This window comes from Monodon monoceros, unplaced genomic scaffold, assembly GCF_005190385.1.
Source record: "Monodon monoceros isolate NGI ecotype Baffin Bay Population unplaced genomic scaffold, NGI_Narwhal_1 Super_Scaffold_2, whole genome shotgun sequence".
Lineage (NCBI taxonomy): Eukaryota > Metazoa > Chordata > Mammalia > Artiodactyla > Monodontidae > Monodon > Monodon monoceros.
The window spans coordinates 90,301,859-90,322,751 of NW_021703776.1; the positions used below are offsets into that span (position 1 = coordinate 90,301,859).

The 20,893-nt window shown below is 40.1% G+C and overlaps 1 protein-coding gene across 1 annotated transcript in view; it reads right to left on the bottom strand.

Moving 5' to 3' along the window:
- The window catches only part of KIAA1549 (KIAA1549 ortholog), an 87,456-nt gene that overhangs the window by 3,057 nt on the left and 63,506 nt on the right, over window positions 1-20,893 (bottom strand). The window contains exons 17-19 of the mRNA XM_029233072.1: window positions 16,621-16,667; window positions 11,127-11,287; window positions 6,333-6,478 (exon numbers count right to left, since the gene is read on the bottom strand). Of these exons, the coding sequence (XP_029088905.1) occupies window positions 6,333-6,478; window positions 11,127-11,287; window positions 16,621-16,667 (354 nt within the window). The remainder of the gene's footprint in view (window positions 1-6,332; window positions 6,479-11,126; window positions 11,288-16,620; window positions 16,668-20,893) is intronic.

The window sequence follows — 20,893 nt, forward strand, 5'->3', positions numbered from 1 at the left end:
TTAATGGATCTTGGAATTGGATTAGAGTATAATTGCTTCACAATACTGTTAGTTTCTGTTGTACAACAAAGTGAATCAGCCATACACATACATATGTCCCCATATCCCCTCTCCTGAGCCTCCCTTCCATCCTCCCTATCTCATCCCTCTAGGTCATCGCAAAGCACCGAGCTGATCTCCCTGTGCTATGCGGCTGCTTCCCACTAGCTAACTATTTTACATTCCGTAGTGTATATATGTCCATGCCACTCTCACTTTGCCCCAGCTCTGCCCTCCCACCCTGTGTCCTCAAGTCCATTCTCTATGTCTACATCTTTATTCCTGCCCTGCAACTAGGTTCATCAGCATCATTTTTTTTTGATTCTATATATATATGTGTTAGCAGAGAGTATTTGTTTTTCTCTTTTTGACATACTTCACTCTGTATGACAGACTCTAGGTCCATCCACCTCACTACAAATAACTCAATTTCGTTTCTTTTTATGGCTGAGTAATATTCCATTGTATATATGTGCCACATCTTCTTTATCCATTCATCTGTCGATGGACACTTAGGTTGCTTCCATGTCCTGGCTATTGTGAATAGAGCTGCAATGAACACTGTGGTAGATGACTCTTTTTGAATTATGGTTTTCTCAGGGTATATGCCCAGTAGTGGGGTTGCTGGGTCATATGGTAGCTTTATTTTTAGTTTTTTAAGGAACCTCCATACTGTTCTCCATAGTGGCTGTATCAATTTACATTCCCAACAGTGCAGGAGGGTTCCCTTTTCACCACACCCTTTCCAGCATTTATTGTTTGTAGATTTTTTGATGATGGCCATTCTGACTGGTGTGAGGTGATACCTCATTGTAGTTTTGATTTGCATTTCTCTAATGATTAGTGATGTTGAGCATCTTTTCACATGCCTCTTGGCCATCTGTATGTCTTCCTTGGTGAAATGTCTATTTAGGTCTTCCACCCATTTTTTTAATTGGATTGTCTGTATTTTGATATTGAGCTCCATGAACTGTTTGTATATTTTGGAGATTAATCCTTGGTCTATTGTTTCATTTGCAAATATTTTCTCCCATTCTGAGGGTTGTCTTTTTGTCTTGTTTATGGTTTCCTTTGCTGTGCAAAAGCTTTTAAGTTTCATTAGGTCCCATTTGTTTATTTCTGTTTTTATTACCATTGCTCTAGGAGGTGGTTCAAAAAGGATCTTGCTGTGACTTATGTCATAGAGTGTTCTGCCTATGTTTTCCTCTAAGAGTTATATAGTGTCTGGTCTTACATTTAGGTCTTTAATCCATTTGGAGTTTATTTTTGTGTATGGTGTCAGGTGATGTTCTAATTTCATTCTTTTACATGTAGCTGTCCAGTTTTCCCAACACCACTTATTGAAGAGGCTGTACTTTCTCCACTGTTATGTTCTTGCCTCCCTTGTCGTAAATTAGGTGCCCATATGTGCGTGGGTTTAACTCTGGGCATTCTATCCTGTACTGTTGATCTATATTTCTGTTTTTGTGCGAGTACCACACTCTCTTGATTACTGTAGCTTTGTGGTATTGTTTGAAGTCAAGGAGCCTGATTTCTCCAACTCCATTTTTCTTTCTCAAGATTGCTTTGGCTATTCGGGGTCTTTTATGTTTCCATACAAATTGCAAAATTTTTTGTTCTAATTCTGTGAAGAATGTCATTGGTAGTTTGATAGGGATTAAACTGAATCTGTAGATTGGTTTTGGTAGTATAGTCATTTTCACAATATTGATTCTTCCAATGCAAGCACATGGTATATTTCTCCATCTGTTTATGTCATCTTTGATTTCTTTCATCAGTGTTTTATAGTTTTATGAGTACAAGTCTTTCGCCTCCTTAGGGAGGTTTATTCCTAAGTATTTTTTTGTTGTTGTTGCGATGGTAAATGGGATTGTTTCCTTAATATCTCTTTCTGATTCTTCATTGTTGATGTACAGGAATGCCAGAGATTTCTATGCATTAATTTTGTATCCTGCAACCTTACCAAATTCACTGATTAGTTCTAGTAGTCTTCTGCTGGCATCTTTAGGATTCTCTATGTATAGTATCATGTCATCGGCAAACGGTGACAGTTTTACTTCTTCTTTTCCAATTTGTATTCCTTTTATTTCTTTTTCTTCTCTGATGGCTGTGGCTAGGACTTCCAAAACTATGTTGAATAAGAGTGGCAAGAGTGGTAATCCTTGTCTTGTTCCTGATCTTAGTGGAAATGCTTTCAGTTTTTCACCACTGAGTATGATGCTTGTTGTGGGTTTGTCATATATGGCCTTTATTATGTTGAGGTAGGTTCCCTCTATGCCCATTTTCTGGAGAGTTTTTTATCATAAATGAATTTTGAACTGAATTTTGTCAAAAGCTTTTTCTGCATCTATTGAGAGGATCATGTGGTTTTAATTCCTTAATTTGTTAATGTGGTGTATCACATTGATTGATCTACGTATATACTGAAGAATCCTTGCATCCCTGGGATAAATCCTACTTGATCATGGTGCATGAACCTTTTAATGTGTTGTTGCATTCTGTTTGCTAGTATTTTGTTCAGGATTTTTGCATCTATCTTCATCAGTGATATTGGTCTATAATTTTTTTGTGTGATATCTTTTGCTGGTTTTGGTATCAGGGTGATTGTGGCTTCATAGAATGAATTTGGGAGTGTTTCTCCCTCTGCAATTTTTTGGAAGAGTTTGAGAAGGATCAGTGTTAGCTCTTCTCTAAATGTTTGATAGAATTTGCCTGTGAAGCCATCTGGTCCTGGACTTTTGTTTGTTGGAAGATTTTTAATTACGGTTTCAATTTCATTATTTGTGATAGGTTTGTTTATATTTTCTAATTCTTCCTGGTTCAGTCTTGGAAAATTGTATCTTTCCAAAAATTTGTCCATTTCTTCGAGGTTGTCCATTTTACTGGCATATGGTTGTTTGTAGTATTCTCTTATAATCCTTTGTATTTCTACAGAGTCAGTTGTGATTTCTCCTTTTTCATTTCTAAGTTTATTGATTTGCATCCTCTCCCTTTTTTTCTTGATAAGTATCTTCTCAAAGAACCAGGTTTTAGTTTTATTGATCTTTGCTGCTGTTTTCTTTGTTTCTATTTCATTTATTTCTGCTCTGATTTTTATGATTTCTTTCTTCTACTGACTTTGGGTTTTCTTTGTTCTTCCTCTAGTTGTTTTACGTGTAGGGGTGGATTGTTTGAGATTTTTCTTTTCCTTGAGGTGAGACTGAATTGCTATAAACTTCCCTCTTAGAACTGCTTTTGCTACATCCCATAGGTTTTGGGTCATTGTGTTTCCGTTGTCATTTGTTTCTATGTATTTTTTTATTTCCTCTTTGATTTCTCCAGTGATCTCTTGGTAACTTAGTAGAGCACTGTTTAGCCTCCATGTATTTGTGTTTTTTACAGATTTTTCCCTGTAACTGATTTCCAATCTCATAGCATTGTGGTCAGAAAAGATGCCTGATATGATTTCAATTTTCTTAAATTTTCTGAGGCTTGATTTGTGACCCAAGATGTGATCTACCCTGGAGAAGGTTCCGTGTGCACTTGAGAAGAAAGTGTATTCTGCCACTTTGGGGTGGAATGTTCTATAAATATCAATTAAATCTATCTGGTCTATTGTGTCATTTAAAGCTTGTGTTTCCTTATTTTCTGTTTGGATGATCTGTCCATTGGTGTTAAGTGGAATGTTAAAGTCCCCTACTATTATTGTGCTACTGTTGGTTTCTCCTTTCATGGTTGTTAGCATTTGCCTTATGTATTGAGGTGCTCCTATATTGGGTGCATAAACTTTTATAATTGTTATATCTTCTTCTTGGATAGATCCTTTGACCATTATGTAGTGTCCTTCTCTGTCTTGTAATAGTCTTTATTTTAAACTCTATTTTATCAGATACGAGTATTGCTACTCTAGCTTTCTTTTGATTTCCATTTGCATGGAATATCTTTTTCCATCCCTTCACCTTCAGTCTGTATGTGTCCCTAGGTCTGAAGTGGATCTCTTGTAGACAGCATATATATAGGTCTTGTTTTTGTATCCATTCAGACCCATTTTATATGGGTATTGTTTCTGTATCTGTGTCTTTTGGTTGGGGCATTTAATCCATTTACTTTCAAGGTTATTATTATGTATATTCTTATTACCATTTTCTTAATTGTTTTGGGTTTGGTTTTGTAGGTCCTTTTCTCCTCTTGTGTTTCCCACCTAGAGAAGTTTCTTTAGCATCTGTTGTAAAGCTGGTTTGGTGGTGCTGAAGTCTCTTAGCTTCTGCTTGCCTGAAAAGCTTTTGATTTCTCCATCGAATCTGAATGAGATCCTTGCTGGGCAGAGTAATCTTGATTGTACGTTTTTCTCTTTCATCACATTAAGTATACCCTGCCACTCCCTTCTGGCCTGCATAGTTTCTGCTGAAAAATCAGCTGATAACCTTATGGGGGTTCCTTTGTATGTATTTTTTGTTTTTCCCTTGCTGCTTTTAATATTTTTTCTTTGAATTTAATTTTTGTTACTTTGATTAATATGTGTCTTGGTGCATTTCTCCTAGGGTTTATCCTGTATGGGACTCTGTGCTTCCTGGACTTGGGTGACTATTTCCTTCCCCATGTTAGGGAAGTTTCGACTATAATCTCTTCAAATATTTTCTTAGACCCTTTCTTTTTCTCTTCTTCTTCTGGGACCCCTATAATTCGAATGTTGGTGCGTTTACTGTTGTCGCAGAGGTCTCTGAGAATGTCTTCTTTCCATTCTTTTTTCCTTATTTGTTCCTCAGCAGTTATTTCCACCATTTTGTCTTCCAGCTCACTTATCCGTTCTCCTGCCTCAGCTATTGTTATTGATTCCTTCTAATGTATTTTTCGTTTCAGTTATTGTGTTGTTCATCTGTTTGTTTGTTCTTTAGTTCTTCTAGATCTTTGTTAAACATTTCTTCTATTTTCTCAATCCGTGCCTCCATTCTATTTCTGAGATTCTGGATCATCTTTACTATCATTACTGTGAATTCTTTTTCAGGTAGATTGCCTATTTCCTCTTCATTTATTGGGTCTCGTAGGTTTTTACCTTGTTCCTTCATCTGTGACATATTTTTCGGCTGTCTCATTTTTTTATGAGTGGGACTGTGATCCTGTCTCACTGGTTGTTTGGCCTGAGGCTTCCAACACTGGGGTTTGTAGGCTGCTGGGTAGAGCTGGGTCTTGGTGCTGAGATGAGGACCTCTGTGAGACCTCAGTCCGATGAATACTCCCTGGGGTCTGAGGTTATTTGTTATCCAGTGGTTCTGACATGGAGCTCCCACCGCAGGAGCTTCGGCCCGGTCCCCGGCTCATGAACCAAGATCCCGCAAGCCACGTGGGGTGGCAAAAAAAAAAAAAAGAGAGAACAATAACAAAGTAAAAAATAAAATTAGACTAGGAAACTAACAGATATGTTAGAAAGAATATAAAAATAAAAATATAGATGAATCAACAACCGGAAGGTACAATGGAACCACAATAGTAAAAAAGAGGAGGAGGGAGAAGAGAAAGAGAAAAAAAAAAAAAAAGAAAAAACAGGGAAAAGGCCTTGGCTGTGGAGGGCAGGGCGTAAGCAAGAGCTAGGTTTGGGCAGTGGGCAGGGCCTATGCTGAGGACCCACAGGGCTGGAAAAGGCCCTGGGGGCTGTGGGGGGCAGGGCTTAGGCTCAAGGAACAGAAGGGGCCCAGGCGTGCCCCCCAACCCTGTTCTCAGAGGGCAGGGGACCTCATCTGGGAGCCCAGCAGGCTCCCCATGCCCGAGTGGGCGGGGCAATCGCCCTCCGCTCCTCTCCCGCACCTCCTGGAGGGCCCCTCCCGCCTGCCCCTCCTGATCTCCCCAGCCTCAGGGGCACCAATTACCTGGCCTCCACTTCTCCTCCCCCCTCTGTCCCTCCACATCCTACTGGTTCACTTGGGGGTTCCTCCCGTCTCCTTGGACGTCAGGGTCCCCACCAGCAGCCAGCAGGTGCCCTAGTTGTGAGGAGACGCTAACTTGGTGTCTTCCCACACCACCATGTTGACTCCGCCCTCTTAAGTTATTTTTCAAAACTCACTACTTCAAGCCTGAAAGCTACCTCAAGAAAAATTATATACTTTCCCAAATTTCAATGCCAATACTCTCGCACTCTGGTCAGAGGGAATTTACCATCTACAAACTGCAAGAAAAAACACACTCAAGGGGAAAAAAAGTGAGGGGAGTTAAAACTTTATGTAGGTTTTAAAAAGAGATCCCCCGAGCAGAAGCAGCAGCAGCTACACTAAGTGATCATGTCTGAATTCTCAATGACGATCCCAACACGAGGTACTCACAGCCTCTCTCCGGCCAGCTTCCTCCTCCCCGTACGAAGGCCAGCCTGGTCCCCCATACTGGCTGCCTCTGCCTGGGTGGATCTCCACTGGCTGAGCTCCAATTCTGCTGGCAATTCCCACCTGTGTCAGGTGCTGGATCTGGGAGCCTGGAGGAACACAGTGAGTGGCCCAGTGAACACTGGTAGGGGGGTGAGGCTGCCCAGTAAGACACTTTGGTTCTGACCACAGCACGCCCTGGGGATACGAACATTGCTCAAACGTGGCACCAATTCTACCTCCAGAGAAGACATTTCCTAAGAAAAACAGACCATGAGTTTCTGGGTTTGCAGGCTTTTACTTCCTTTCAATACAGTGGCTAACAGTGATGTTCATATTTTCCCAGCCAGACATCCAAGGACTGGGAATAAAGGGCATAACAGAGGGCCCTTCCACTCATTTCTGTAGAGGCTACAAATAAGGATGACCTTATGTATTCAGAAAAAAGGAGTGAAAGATGTTGGTGCCATGAAGAAGCTGAAACCTGGTTCTTGCTTATGGCTTTCATACTCACAAGGAGCTGAAAATACAATATGCTTTTGTTTCCTTAACAGGCAGAGTGTGAATTCAGAATGTTAAAGTGCATTTTTGTTACACTCACATTGTTTTCATAACTTAGTCATATCATAATTAAAAATTTAACGCCACCCACCCAGCCTTCTCATTGAGGTATACTGATAGCAAAGACAGATGATCTCTAGCACTCATTCTACACTCAGACTCGCTATGGCCTTGTGTGACTGTGAAAGCCAGGCTTTAAACAACGTATTTTTCTCCCCCATCAACTTTGGCATACGGAAATATCTCTTTTCAACAGATGGAGGGAGGAAAAACAGATCTTTAAACACTGTGAGATAAAATACCAATTTACAAATGCTCCTAGGATCGTCTAATTCATCTGTGATGCTCAGACTGGTCCCACAAAGGTTCAGGGTTTTCACAGAGATAAGGGAGGTGGCCCCCTCCGTCTTCAAGTCTACTCCTACTCTAGTTGCCTAATTAACAGCCTCTGTTAATCAAATACATTTTTAAAAACGTACTCTGCAGGAGTGCTTGTCAGTTACTGAAGATTCATAACAGTATTAAAGCTATTAGAACTATCAGTACTGTTTGCCCAACAGACATTGTTTGAGCAAATCTTGCAAAGAACAGAAATGCAGCCCAGTGTTCCCCATCACTTATAAAGGTTCAGACAGCTGCATAGGGAGAAAAGCATACCTTTGTGTTAAAATTGTAACAGTAGTTGAGGTCATAGCTCAGACAGGATTCTGTATCTTGCTTTGTTCACTTAACGAGACAGCACAAGCTCCCCCATGATTCAAGTGGCCCATCGCCCCGAGCAAGCCTGGGTTTGCATTGCAGCTCAGCCACTGACAAGTCCCGTGACCTTGGACACCCAGTAATCACTCCAGCTGAGCCTCAATGCCTCACTTTTCAAATGAAGTTAAAAAGTCTACCTCACAGTGTTATTTCAAGGATTAAAAGAGATAAAATAGGTCAAGTACCAAATGCATAGGAGGCAACCAGGAAATCTTAAATTCCCTTTTTCTGGCTCTATCTGAGCTCTTCATTTTAAATAGCTGTCCAGTTTACTACTGATGCCCTTATAACTGGTATTGAGGGAGCTCACAGTTGTTTGCTATTCTGAATAATGCTCCAATAAACATCTCTGTACATGTAGTTTTTCTCCAGTATTTTGCATTTCTTCAGTGAGGGGAGCCTATATTCCCAAACTTACCAAATCAAAGGCTCATGAAGTTATACTGCCAAGCTGCTTTCCAAAAGTTTAACGATTTACACCATCACCGGAAATAATACAATAGTAATAATGATGGCAGCTAATATTTGTTAAAATTTGTTGTATGCCACGCACTATTTTAAGCACTTTACATTTGTTATCTTCTTCAATCATCAAATAACCATAAGAGGTAAGTACTAATGTTATCCCCATTGTACAGATAAAGAAACCGAATGCTAATTTTACCACATCACATTATTATAAAAACAATTTCATGATTGAAATGGTGGCTCATCATGGTTTTAATTTGCATTTCTTTAATCATTTTCAAAACTGGACATTTTTCATGTTTACTTTGATATGATACACACACATTTCTTTTGTGCATTCCTTCTTTCTGTCCTTTGCCTGTTTATCTTTTGCAGTTTGCCCATTTATCAATTTATGAGCCATTCTCTATAATAAGACTACCTCTTGGTCATATCTGCTATAAATCTTCCTAGGTACTACTTTCCTTTTGCTTTTGGTAATTTTTAGACATATACATATTTGATAATTTTACATAGTCAGAAAAGTAACTTTTCTAGTATATCTTAGTATTTTTTCCATTTCAAATTTTTACACAATTTAATCCCTTATGGCAAATTATTAGAAAATAACTTCCTCTTCAAATATTTCATACATATAATTTCTATATTCCTCCAGATTAAAAATGAATATGTCTGAATACTGTTTGGTATAAGTGCTATGCAACAAGGTTCAAATACAAAACAATTAATAAGGGAAACAAGACCCACTGCAAAGCACAGCACCTGCAAGGTATGGGAAATCATGTAGGCTATCAGGATACATTCTTTGTTTTGTTGATTGACTGACAGACAATGCAAAATACAAGAACTGCCAAAAAGACCATACTGGATAATTAGCCATCAATTATCGCAAATTTGGAATTGGCCTAAACTACTTATTTGATGACATTATAAAACGGTATATTCTCCAGAAAATGAGAAAATAGCAAAAGAAATTATTTAACATGTAATGGCTCCTCTTATTAAAGCATCAGACTCCAAAAGGAAGGAAATGAACTAGGAAAATAAAAGATGGGCTCTGAGCCCTGGTAATAAAATGCAGTAAGACAGAGTAATAATGAACTCTGAGGACTTTTTAGAGTAGCGGTACAAGAAACAGAAAGAAAAAAAAAAAAAGAAAGAAATGGAAAGAGCTCGGGGAACACTGAGTGATATGCACAAATCAGTGTTCACAGTATCAACTATTCATGAGATGAAGTTTCATGACATGCAACAGTGATTTGTAATCTGGGGCACAAGATTGGGTCTCAGGCAACCTGGTGGAGGCCGACCAGCCAACTGCCTTGTCAGAATATCAGCTCAGCCATGCTGGGTGCTGTGTGTCAACAACCAGCAGTGTCTCTCATTATGGGTCTGGAAAGGGTCTCTTAGCTGGTCCACTTACGCTTCTGTTGGACTGATTAGGGAAATCAACTATGAGGTCTAGCAGTGTTTGAAAATTTGGGGATTTACAAAGATCTCAGAATGAATCCCTCATAAACGTCAAGCATCTACTGAACTTGATGAGGATTTGTTGTGGGTTCAACTAGTATCACAAAATTCCCAGGGGACTCTGAGACAAATGTATTTTTTTCTTTTCTTCTCATTTTCTGAAAATAAATTTATTCCTAATCTGGATATAATTATTGAGGATACTCAATTCAGAAACCATTATACCTTTTTTGCTTTACCAAAATTCTAAGGGCTCTTCCTTTCCTCAAATCTCTACATGCATCTCAAAAACTGACAAAAAAGATTGTTAAAATACTGGTATTTATAGCTCTTTTTCTAAAAAAGCAAAACTGGATATATGAAAAATTTTTAATCCCTAAATTTTAATTTTGGTCTGAAAAAAAATTCCCTGTATCTTTACACTGAATATACTAAATACTGTAGTTTTACAAGTAAACCACATTATGTGTAATGTTTCCCAAACAACTAGTAAAAATATATTTTAGAATCCTTTAAAAATAAAACATATTTTCTCTCCGGCTTCAAGAGCTCCAGGAATTGGGCACTTTATGTTCTTTCAAGAACATAAGCTGAGAACTTTTATTTCCTATGTGGAGATAATCTGGTATAGATTTTATTTGACTTCCAACAGGTAATTAAAGCAAACCTAAATACTAAAAGTAAAGAAAAGCAGTGTGCAAAGACTTAAAAGTTTAGTAATGAATTAGAAGACAACTTCAGAAAATGTGACCTTTCACTGTTGAATTGCCAAGTAAAGGACTGCACTGGTTACTCACAAATGACACTAAGATTGTTCTTTTAATGATGACATGAAAGAGGAGGTGGAAAAAAACCTAGAACAGTTCCATGTGGCCACCAGCTTCCCCAGGCCCTCCACTGCCGACTCTGCCCATGCGTGACAGCAGGGAAGGGACAGGCATAGAGGCATGGGATAATGACAAGGACACTTTAGAATGAGAAAAAGATGATTATTAATAAAGGTAGAAGGGAAAAAATGAGGGAGGTAAGGCTCAAGGAGAAAACAGTGGTTATACCCTCCCAGAAATGACCAAATAAAACACAAATCTCCCTCTGGTCACTTTCCATCAACTTTTAGGTTGCTTATTACAAACTGGAAAAGTGCCTTCTTTAAAATAAACGCTTGTTTTCGTGCCATTGCAAGCACTCAGAAATAGGTCTTTCAGTTCACTGTAAGACTTCAGAAACGTTTTCCCTGGAAGAGGTGTGGGTGTGAATTCCATGTGAAGGGACTGTTTTCGAGACACTTACTCAGGAACAAATCAGAGGCCATCAGTCTTGGGATCTCAGCCACTCTCTCCTTTCCTACCTCCCTAGCCCTACATCTTTACCGGGATCCGAGGGGACGCGGCTCTTACCGGCGAAAGAGGCCAGTAACAGGATGCTGATGCTCTGGGAAGTCGAAAATGATCTCTGCAGAAGTTAGCTAAAAAGAAACGCAAGGTAAATAGCCACATGTACCTGTGGTGCCCCCGACAGGCCGAGGCCGGGCCACCGATGGCACCTCCTCAGAGTAGATCCCTCGGGCAGCACACGAGGTGGCTTCAGACGAGGCCTGGGGCTGCTGGGGCTCGGCAGGCAGCAGCTCCGCAGACTGCAGCAAACCGGGGCCAAAACCTGGTCTGAAAGCGAAGCGCACCCAAGCGTCAGGACCACACTTGCCCGACTCCGGCACTTTATTAGGTCCACCCTCAGCCCTTAAGGAAAAATAAGACCTATTTGTCTGTTGGCTTATTATCCATCTCCTCTCCCAGAACGCAGGCTCCCTGAGGGCAGGGACTCTATTTGCTCACTGACAAATCTCCAGTGCTATGAAAAGTATATATGCCATCCAGTATACATGCTGGAACACAGCTGATGCTTGTCCAATCTGCTGGATGACTGAAGAAGTAATGCTCTAGTTTACAGACCCAAAGAGGGTGTGGCTCAAGCTCTGGGGCCCGATCACCTCCAGCGCCCAACTAAAGGGGTGGTTCTCAACCTTGGCTGCATGGTAGCGTTACCTGGGGAGCCCACGCTGCACCCGACACCAATGAAAACAGACTCTTTAGACGTGAGACCCAGACACTGGTAGTTTTTAAAGCTCCATTGATGATCCTGAGCTTCATCAAGGCTAAAAACCAGTGCTCTAAAGCAGTGGTTCTCAAACTATTTAGTTCTAGGACCCGTTTGCACTCATGAAAATGAGGACTCCCAAGAGCTTTTGTTTATGCATACCGTATCTATAGATAGTTTTCATGTTCAAAATTAAAACTGAAAAAATTAAAAATTCATTTAAAATAACATTATTAAACCTATTACATGTCAACATTTTCTATAAAATTAACTATATTTTCCACCCCCCTCAAAAAAAATTAAATGAGAAGAATTCTACATTTAAAAAAAATGTCCTTAAGAGGAGACATCTAGATTCTCATAAACTTTGTATTCAATCAGTTGCCATCAGTTATTTTAAGAAGAAAAGCTCACCTCACATAAATATGTAGTTGGGAAAAGGAGGAAGATTTTAATAGCCTTTCCAGATAATATTCAAATAGTATTTCGGTTAAATATTCTTCTTTGAAACCACACCAGAACTCAACAATATTTCCTTAAGGGTGAGTGGCAATACAGACTCTGAAACGGTATCAATGAACTTTTCACCTCTGTTACATTAAAACCACTGGTCTTTCTTGCACTTTGAATAGACCTATGCATGGTTTTACGACACTGGTCATTTGAAAAATACTGGTTCAATGAGTTATGCAGACTTTTAGTTTACTGACACATTTTATTTTACAGTAACCCCAAATCACATTCATTAATATCGCCATTGAGCTCATCAGAGAAGGCTTTAAGTACTAGGGAGCTGTCAATTGCACGGTGGCAGACAAGTTTCCAAAATTCTAACTTTCACCTGAAAGCTCAATTTTATTATTGGCAACAAATGCTGTCAGTTGTTTTCCTTGAAGTGACAGGTCCATTTTCGAGGCCAAACACCCAAGTCCGCTGGCTGTTTGTTCAAGCAAAAACACGGCACCAGTTAGTTCAATTCTCAACTCAAACAAGTGAACAAGTGCCTTTCTTCAAAAGGCCATATTCAGCAGAAGCGCTTTATATCTCCTCTTTTGTCACCCAGACTGTTAAGAGACTCAAGGGTCTAGGCTTAAAAAAATTAATTTTTACTACTTCATCAATGACATACTAACATAAACCTGGCATTTAAAAAAAAGCTGTCGGGCTTCCCTGGTGGCGCAGTGGTTGAGAGTCCGCCTGCCGATGCGGGGGGACACGGGTTCGTGCCCCAGTCCGGGAAGATCCCACATGCCACGGAGCGGCTGGGCCCGTGAGCCACGGCCGCTGAGCCTGTGCGTCCGGAGCCTGTGCTCCGCAATGGGAAAGGCCACAGCAGTGAGAGGCCCGCGTACCGCAAAAAAAAAAAAAAGCTGTGATTGCCCAGCAGTGAAGAACACTGGAGCGAGTCCTTCAACTCGCCCTTCAACTGGGTGTCACCATCTGGATTCATGCTAAGGCACCACAGTTTCACCCACCATTGCTTTCGCACCTTGGTGCAAGGGTCAACTGAATGAGAGAAGTCAGATAACAATATTATTATAAAAAACAGTTTTGACCTGACAGACCTCCCTGAACGGTTCTCAAGGACCTTCTAGGGATCTAAGAATCTCACCCTGAGAACCACCCTTCTAAAGAAATTTAAGAATAAAAAAAGATGATAATTTAATTACAGTTTCTTGCAAATGACAGTTAACTAGTAATTAATAGATTATACCTGTTCGATGAGAAAGTACACCAACTTGCCCTTATTCTATACTGTGATTTCTGGAGTACAGCTCATAAACTGAAACTCAGGCTACCTATATTAATCTCTTTAAATAAATGCTGCTGTTTTAGATTGACCTCGGAAACAGATGTCTGACCTCTCTGGCCTTACATATCTAAGAGCTTAGCCAATGCACACTCCTTCTTCCAGATCTGTAAACTGGAGCTCACCTAACCTAATGATAATCTCTGGACCATCCACCCAGGAACTATCTCTTGTCCTTTACTTATTTCTGCTTTACCCAGTCAATAAGCACCCTCTTGCCTACATTTGCATCCTTTTAATCCTAAATTGTGTGCTCAGATAGTTCAGTGCACTCCAAATACTCTAGAATCTTTTATCTTGGGTGACGGTAAAATTTATTATCCAAACCAGAACACTTTTGAGAGTGAAATTTATTAATAATTACGCTGAACAACAGCTGTAAATTAGGACTGAACTGGGCAAATCAGGTCACCTGGTCCCCCTATCATTAGCTTCTGCCCGGGATCACCTAATCTCCACCTGTTCCCTTTGTTGCTTTTGGACCACAAAGCACTGCCTTGGTGGGGGAGGAGGGTTGGGGAAAAATAAAAGAAACCCTGCTGAAAATGAGGGCAAATAAAAGAAAAATAAAGAAAAAGTGGGTTTCCCTGGTGGTGCAGTGGTTAAGAACCCGCCTGCCAATGCAGGGGATACGGGTTTGAGCCCTGGTCCGGGAAGATCCCACATGCCGCGGAGCAGCTAATCCCGTGCGCCACAACTACTGAGCCTGGGCTCTAGAGTCTGCGAGCCACAACTACTGAGCCCACATGCCACAACTACTGAAGCCCGGGCACCTAGAGCTCGTGCTCCCCAACAAGAGAAGCCACCGCAGTGAGAAGCCACACACCGCAACAAAGAGTAGCCCCCGCTCGCCACAACTAGAGAAAGCCCGCACGCAGCAACAAAGACCCAATGCAACCAAAAATAAATAAATAATAAATAAATTTTTTAAAAAACCAAAAGTAAGGAGGAAGCAGATAACATTCCTACTCCTGTGTGACTTCCGATCATTAAAGGGATAGTTGAATATGATTTCTGAGACTAAATCTGTTTATCTACAATTCCTTCACTGAAATAAATCAACTGTCTATTCACATGTGGGTCTGAATTACCAACCCTCTCTTCTGTTCTAATGGTCTATTTGTCTTGCTTTATACCACACTCTTAATTCCTTGACAGTAATTTATAACACTTAGAACAATCCTAACATCTTATTCTTCTTTCTCAAAGTGCCTTGGCTGTTCTTGGCCCTTTGCATTTCCACATACATTTCAGAGTGAGTTTGTCAATTTCCATGTATTAAAAAACCCAACAAACTACTGGGATTGTGAATGGGACTGCAATAAATCTATAGATCACTGGGGGAGAACTGACATTTAAAAAATACTGAGTTGCACAATCCATGAATATCTTTCTTTAGAAGGCTTGAATATCTTCAGTTAGATTTATCCTGAGGTATTTTATATTTTTGAACGCTATTTTATATAGTATCTTTAAAATTGTTTATTTTCTGTAACTGCTCATAAACAGAACAGATTTTTGTACACTGGTCTTATAATGCTGTATACTGATCTCTGTAATCTTCGTATCCAGCTACCTTGTCATTTAACTATGTTGCTATTTAGCCATCTTGCTAAAGTCACTTACTTCTAACAATTCACATGTTGACATTTTAGTTTTTTCTGCTACAAAATTATATCATCTGTGAATAATAACAGTATTATTTCTCTCTTTGAATTCCTTACTCCTTTTGTTTCTTTTTCTTGCCTTATTACACTGGCCAGGACCCCACAGGGCAATGCCTCTTTGTCTCGCTCTTGCTCTCAAGAGGAAAGCGTTTAACATTTCACCCTTAAGCAATATTTGCCAAGATGCCTTTTTATCAGATTACTATCAGTCTGCTTCTATCCTGTGTTTGCTAAGATTTTTACCATGTATGGATGTTGAACTTTATCAAATGTTCTATCTATTGAAATGAGAACATTTTTCTCCTTTATTCACTGCAAAGTGGAGAATTACAATTTTTAAAAATTTTAAACTACTCTTGCACTGCTGGAAAAAAATCCAATTTGATTATGATATGATAGATATCCTATTGATTATATTGCTGGATATACTTGCTAATATATAGTTTCAAATTTTTGGCATCTATGTTCAGGAGTGAAACTGGCCCTTAATGTTTCCTTTCTTGCAATGTCCTTGTCCTTCTTGTCTTTCGTATCAAAGTTATGCTGGTCTCATAAAACGAGTTGAGGAGTGTTTTCTCTTTTTTCTGTTCTTTAGAAGAGTTTGTATGACATTGGTATCTTTTATTCCTTCAGTGTTTGGTAGAATTCACTGTTGAAGCCACCTGGCCCTGAAGTTTCCTTTGTGGGAAGAGTTTTAATAATGACTTTAATCTCAATAGTTATAGGACTATTCAGGTTTTCTCTTTCTAGGAATTTTTCAAAGAACTAACTTTCAGCTTTGTTGGTCTTCTCTAGTATGGTATTTGTTTTCTACTTCATTAATTTCTATTCTTATTTTTATTATTTCCTTCCTTCTACTTCCCTAGGTTTATTAGGTCTTTTTTTTAACATTGAGACAGACACTTAGATTATTGATTTTCAGCCATTTTTCTTTTCAAATATATTTTGAGTCTTTCAAGGCATCAAAGTGCCCCACTAACATGGCTTTACATGTACCACACAACTTTCGATATGGTGCATTTTTAAGCAAGCCTCACGAGTCCGTCAAAAGTTTTGCTCAGCTTCTCAGTCACCTCCTCTGGAATCAGCAGGTATCCGTGGGAGAAAGGCAGGGCTCATCTCTCTGGATTTGCTGGATCTTGGCCCCATACTGCTTCACTGCCCTGTTAGCCACGTGGTTTTCTGTTTTTATTTTTAAATCTTGTCTAGCTTTTCCAGTTATCATCAGCAAATTATCTAGTCTGTCACTACTGGAAGCAGGACTTAAATTCCAACTTTCTTCCCCCTCTTCTGGTTAGATCAAGATAACACACAACTCAAGAGTTTTTCATCTGTTCACATTAGCTAAAAGAAACAAATCTGCAAAATTTAAGAAACAGCATATGTGAGAAAGTCCTGATACATTTTCTCCTAAAAACCTTACCTTGATAATGGGCCTGATGGGGGAGCCATTCCATAGTCTTCATATCTCTGGAAGAAATTCAAAAGAAGATGAAGATTAACATTCAATACTTATTATAAAGTGACAACAGCAAACTTACAAATTTAGATTTGCAGGATCAACTTCCAAGAGAATTATTTTCTCATAAAAAGTTATCATGCTATCAGGGCATTCTGCCATCAAGTAATGCTAGAAGTTTCAGTTTGGGGAACTGGGCTAATAAACACACAACTAGTTTCTAGACCTTTCTTTCTTTTGTGAAAATATTAATAACAGACAGGGTTTCTGCACCTGCTCTTCTCTGTAGGCTTATCCTCTACAAACCTGTATCTTCTGCTAAAAAGGTGGTCCTTAAATGGCCACATTTAGTACAAATGACTATCAACATGGGCCACAATGGTCACCAGATCTAGTGGGTGCCCAACAGCAATTCAAATACACTCAAGAAACTAAACAATGCAAATGCTGTACCATGTTGTAGAATGCTATAAAAAGAGAAAGAATATAAAGAGAACCATAAGTTAGACCCTAAAAGGTGAAGTGAACACCTTCAGTTTCTGACAGTTTTCTAGTACCAAGGAGGCCCAGCCAATACTCCCTGCCCTTAAATTCCATAAGGTGTCCATGTATCCTTCAATCAACTCTTTTTACTTGAACTAACTTGCACTAACCAAGTGCTCTTTGACTGAAACAAGATGGCACCAGAATTTATTATTTTTTTTGGCTGCGTTGGGTCTTTGTTGTTGTGCACAGGCTTTCTCTAGTTGCGGCGAGCAGGGGCTACTCTTCGTTGTGGTGCTCGGACTTCTCACTGCGGTGGCTTCTCTTGCTGCAGAGCATAGGCTCTAGGCATGCAGGCTTCAGTAGTTGTAGCACATGGGCTCAGTAGTTGTGGCACGTGGGCCCTAGGGCACACGGGCTTCAGCAGTTGTGGCATGTGGGCTCAGTAGCTGTGGCTCTTGGGCTCTAGAGCATAGGCTCAGTATGTGGCACTTGGGCTTCGTTGTTCCATGGCATGTGGGATCTTCCCCGACCAGGGATCGAACCCGTGTCCCCTGCATCGGCAGGCAGATTCTTAACCACTGTGCCACCAAGGAAGTCTCCCAGATTTAAAGAAACCTAGACCTATGTTGCATTCCTCATGAAATCAACATATCTTAACCCTAGCATACGTGGGACTCGGATTTTAACACTTCTTTTCAACAACTATGAATCATTATTTTGGAATCAGGTATTTTAGCAGGACAGTAACTCTGGACAGCATCCATCCAACTCCAGTCAATTTAAACCAATAGGTTGTCCAGGATCAGGCACTCCAAGTTAAGTTAGTAAGTCAGCCTTGCTTCTGGACCTGCTCTAATATTAGATCTTTATTTTTCTAAGCTGCCATTTACTGAATTATTATTTTGTTATGCACTGTATGAACACTAACTCAGGCCCACAGCAACACAAAAAAGTGCTCACTATCTCTGTTTACAGATGAAACCAACATACAAGGAAGTTAAACAATTTCCTCCTAATTTATCTTTCTGGCATGCTTTTAACCACTGGGCTGCACCACCCATAATTCCTAAAACCAGACTCTCCCTCCTGAATAAATCGCTACTTTGCGGGGTTTGGTGCGGGGGGGGAAGTAGGAGCTTTGGAGTCAGACACACTGACCGAACTACTCCACTTCTCTTGGTATATTTCCTTAGGCCAAGAAGTACAGAACCATCTCTGTACCTCACAGAGTTCTGAAGGGATTATTAGACATGAAACTGTGCTCAAATTACTTCACCTCTGACCCTCACTGCTTCCCTTCCCTTGGCAAAGGGACGGAGATTAGAACCCTGTAGAGTTCCACAACTGAGGTAAAAAAGCCAAAGGGGATTATGGAAGAAGAGAGAAATAGGACGAAAAGGAGAGTCAATTCCTTTTCCAAATAATTAAACAGAAATCTGAGACTGGATAAAAATTATTTACAGTGGCCCTTGTGCTTTCAGCACAGTTTGGACTTTTTAAACATAGTCACATGCAAAATAAAACCAAAAACAAGGATCACAGCTTAACAGTTTACCTATCAGGATTTCAAAAGATCTAATAAGTGATAAACTAAAAGAAAATCAATGCAAAGTAGCTATCTCCTCTTTAACTGTTTTATTATTGTAGTGCTACGCATTTCCAATCTATCGTAGTCAGGAAAAGGATACTAGGGCTTCCCTGGTGGCGCAGTGGTTGAGCGTCCACCTGCCGATGCAGGGGACACGGGTCGTGCCCCGGTCCGGGAGGATCCCACATGCCGTGGAGCGGCTGGGGCCGTGAGCCATGGCCACTGAGCCTGCACATCTGGAGCCTATGCTCCGCAACGGGAGACGCCACAACAGTGAGAGGCCCGTGTACTGCAAAAAAAAGGATACTATTTTTCTAGAGACTACATGCCCCCAGTGAAAAGGTTGTAAAAAAAATCTCAGACAGACGGCAGGCATTTCCTTTAAGTGGGTCACACGTGTAAAAAAGTTTGGAGGACAAAAGAGAACTCTTAAGGTTTCAATCAGCTAGGCGAATAAAAATTCCTTTTTAATGCATCCTTTCTTTCTATACAGTATAAAACAAGCCAAGAGAGCAAGAAAGGCAAGTGGTGAGTGGAGTCTGGAGGGGCCTGAGGTAAAGCAACCAGACGGTAAGGTCTGCTCGTACAATATCTTAGCTCAGGTATTCACACCTGCTACTTAGAGGACAACTCCACGGAGGTTAACTTTACTCAGGAAAGCAGAAATACCACCTATTAAGTGGCCTGACTCACCAACGTATAACTAACATCTTTACGCTGGCAAAAAAAGAAATAAAAATGTCATCAGATGGTAAATAAAGGTTCATTGGGTAACCGAAGGCACCCTGAAATCCACATTCCCGTGGTTTTTCACCACAGTCAGCAGGAGCAAATAAATGGTGATCAGGTTCCTCCTGCCAGCAAACAGTAACTTTACAACCAATTTATAAACACGGTGAAGTTACATTAGAGATGCCCAAATACAACCAATGATTCTGATTTTCCACTAGATTAAGTTGCTACCACTCCCATCAAAATATGAAGGGTAACACCAAAAGTTCACATCCAAACCACTCGATAGGAGTATTTATAAAAATCTTGCCATGGGTCTGCGTTCCTGGTTAAGATGGAGGCGTGAGGCATTATCACGGAATCGTTCATCTGCAACACGCATGAACAATGAGGAAAGAATAAAAATAGTAATACAGATCTGTCAAAAATTACTGCTCCACTTGATCAGCAGAAACCAAGCAAGTAAATAAGTGGGTAAAATATGCCCTAAACTGAGAAAAGCAGTGGCCAAGGGGGGAAAGAAAGATTCTGGTAGCACAATGTGGCCCCTAACTTAACAAGAATAGCCATTCCTCTTTCTAACTTCAAAGATACGGTCATAAAACAACACAATGGGAGACCACAGAACTATGGAAATAATGTGAGGACCAAAATAATGCCAGTATGACTTTAAGAAATCAACTAATGGGGAAAAGAATAGATACGGTTTAAAAGCAAATCAATGCCACAGAGAAAAGGCCCACGATAACCATAACTGAAGGCAGAGAAAATAGAACAAAGTAGCCAAAGCAACTAAGAGATAAATGATAGATACAGAAAAGAGACCAAGATGAGCCAACATAAAAATAATTGGTACCTTCAACTCTAATAAATAGAACAGAGTAAGATAATTATTTCAGAAATAAAATAAAAGAAAGTTTCCCTGAGGTGAATGAAAGAACTGAATCCAAAGATAAAATGGACGTTGGTTATTAAGGGCAGAAAATGATTCAGAAAAAGTGGTTGAATGCCAAGATCTATTTACGCTTCCTAGAGGATATGACATATACATCTTCTATCAGAAAGGGATAAATTAAGATGGCCACAAATTTCTGCGCTGAACAATTCAAGGAGCAAAGAGAAGCAACACGTAGATGCCAGCAGCGAACAAGTTCAGGTCGGGAAGTGAGATGAGAGCTCTCCTTTTGGAAAAACGCGACTAAGCAAAAAGGCTCCTGGAAGGTCTCCCTCTTCACTCCAAGTCCCCCTGTCACCCATAGGATGCATCTACTGTGTTAGCCTCTCAGCTTCTTGGTCTGCTCAACACCAATAAACAGCATTTTACTTGTCAGCCACCACCCTGACATCCTACTTTCAAGACCACAGGCAGGGATATGATTAGGAAATCTTCCAATAATCTTGGTGAGAGATGATGATGGCTCCAACCAGTGT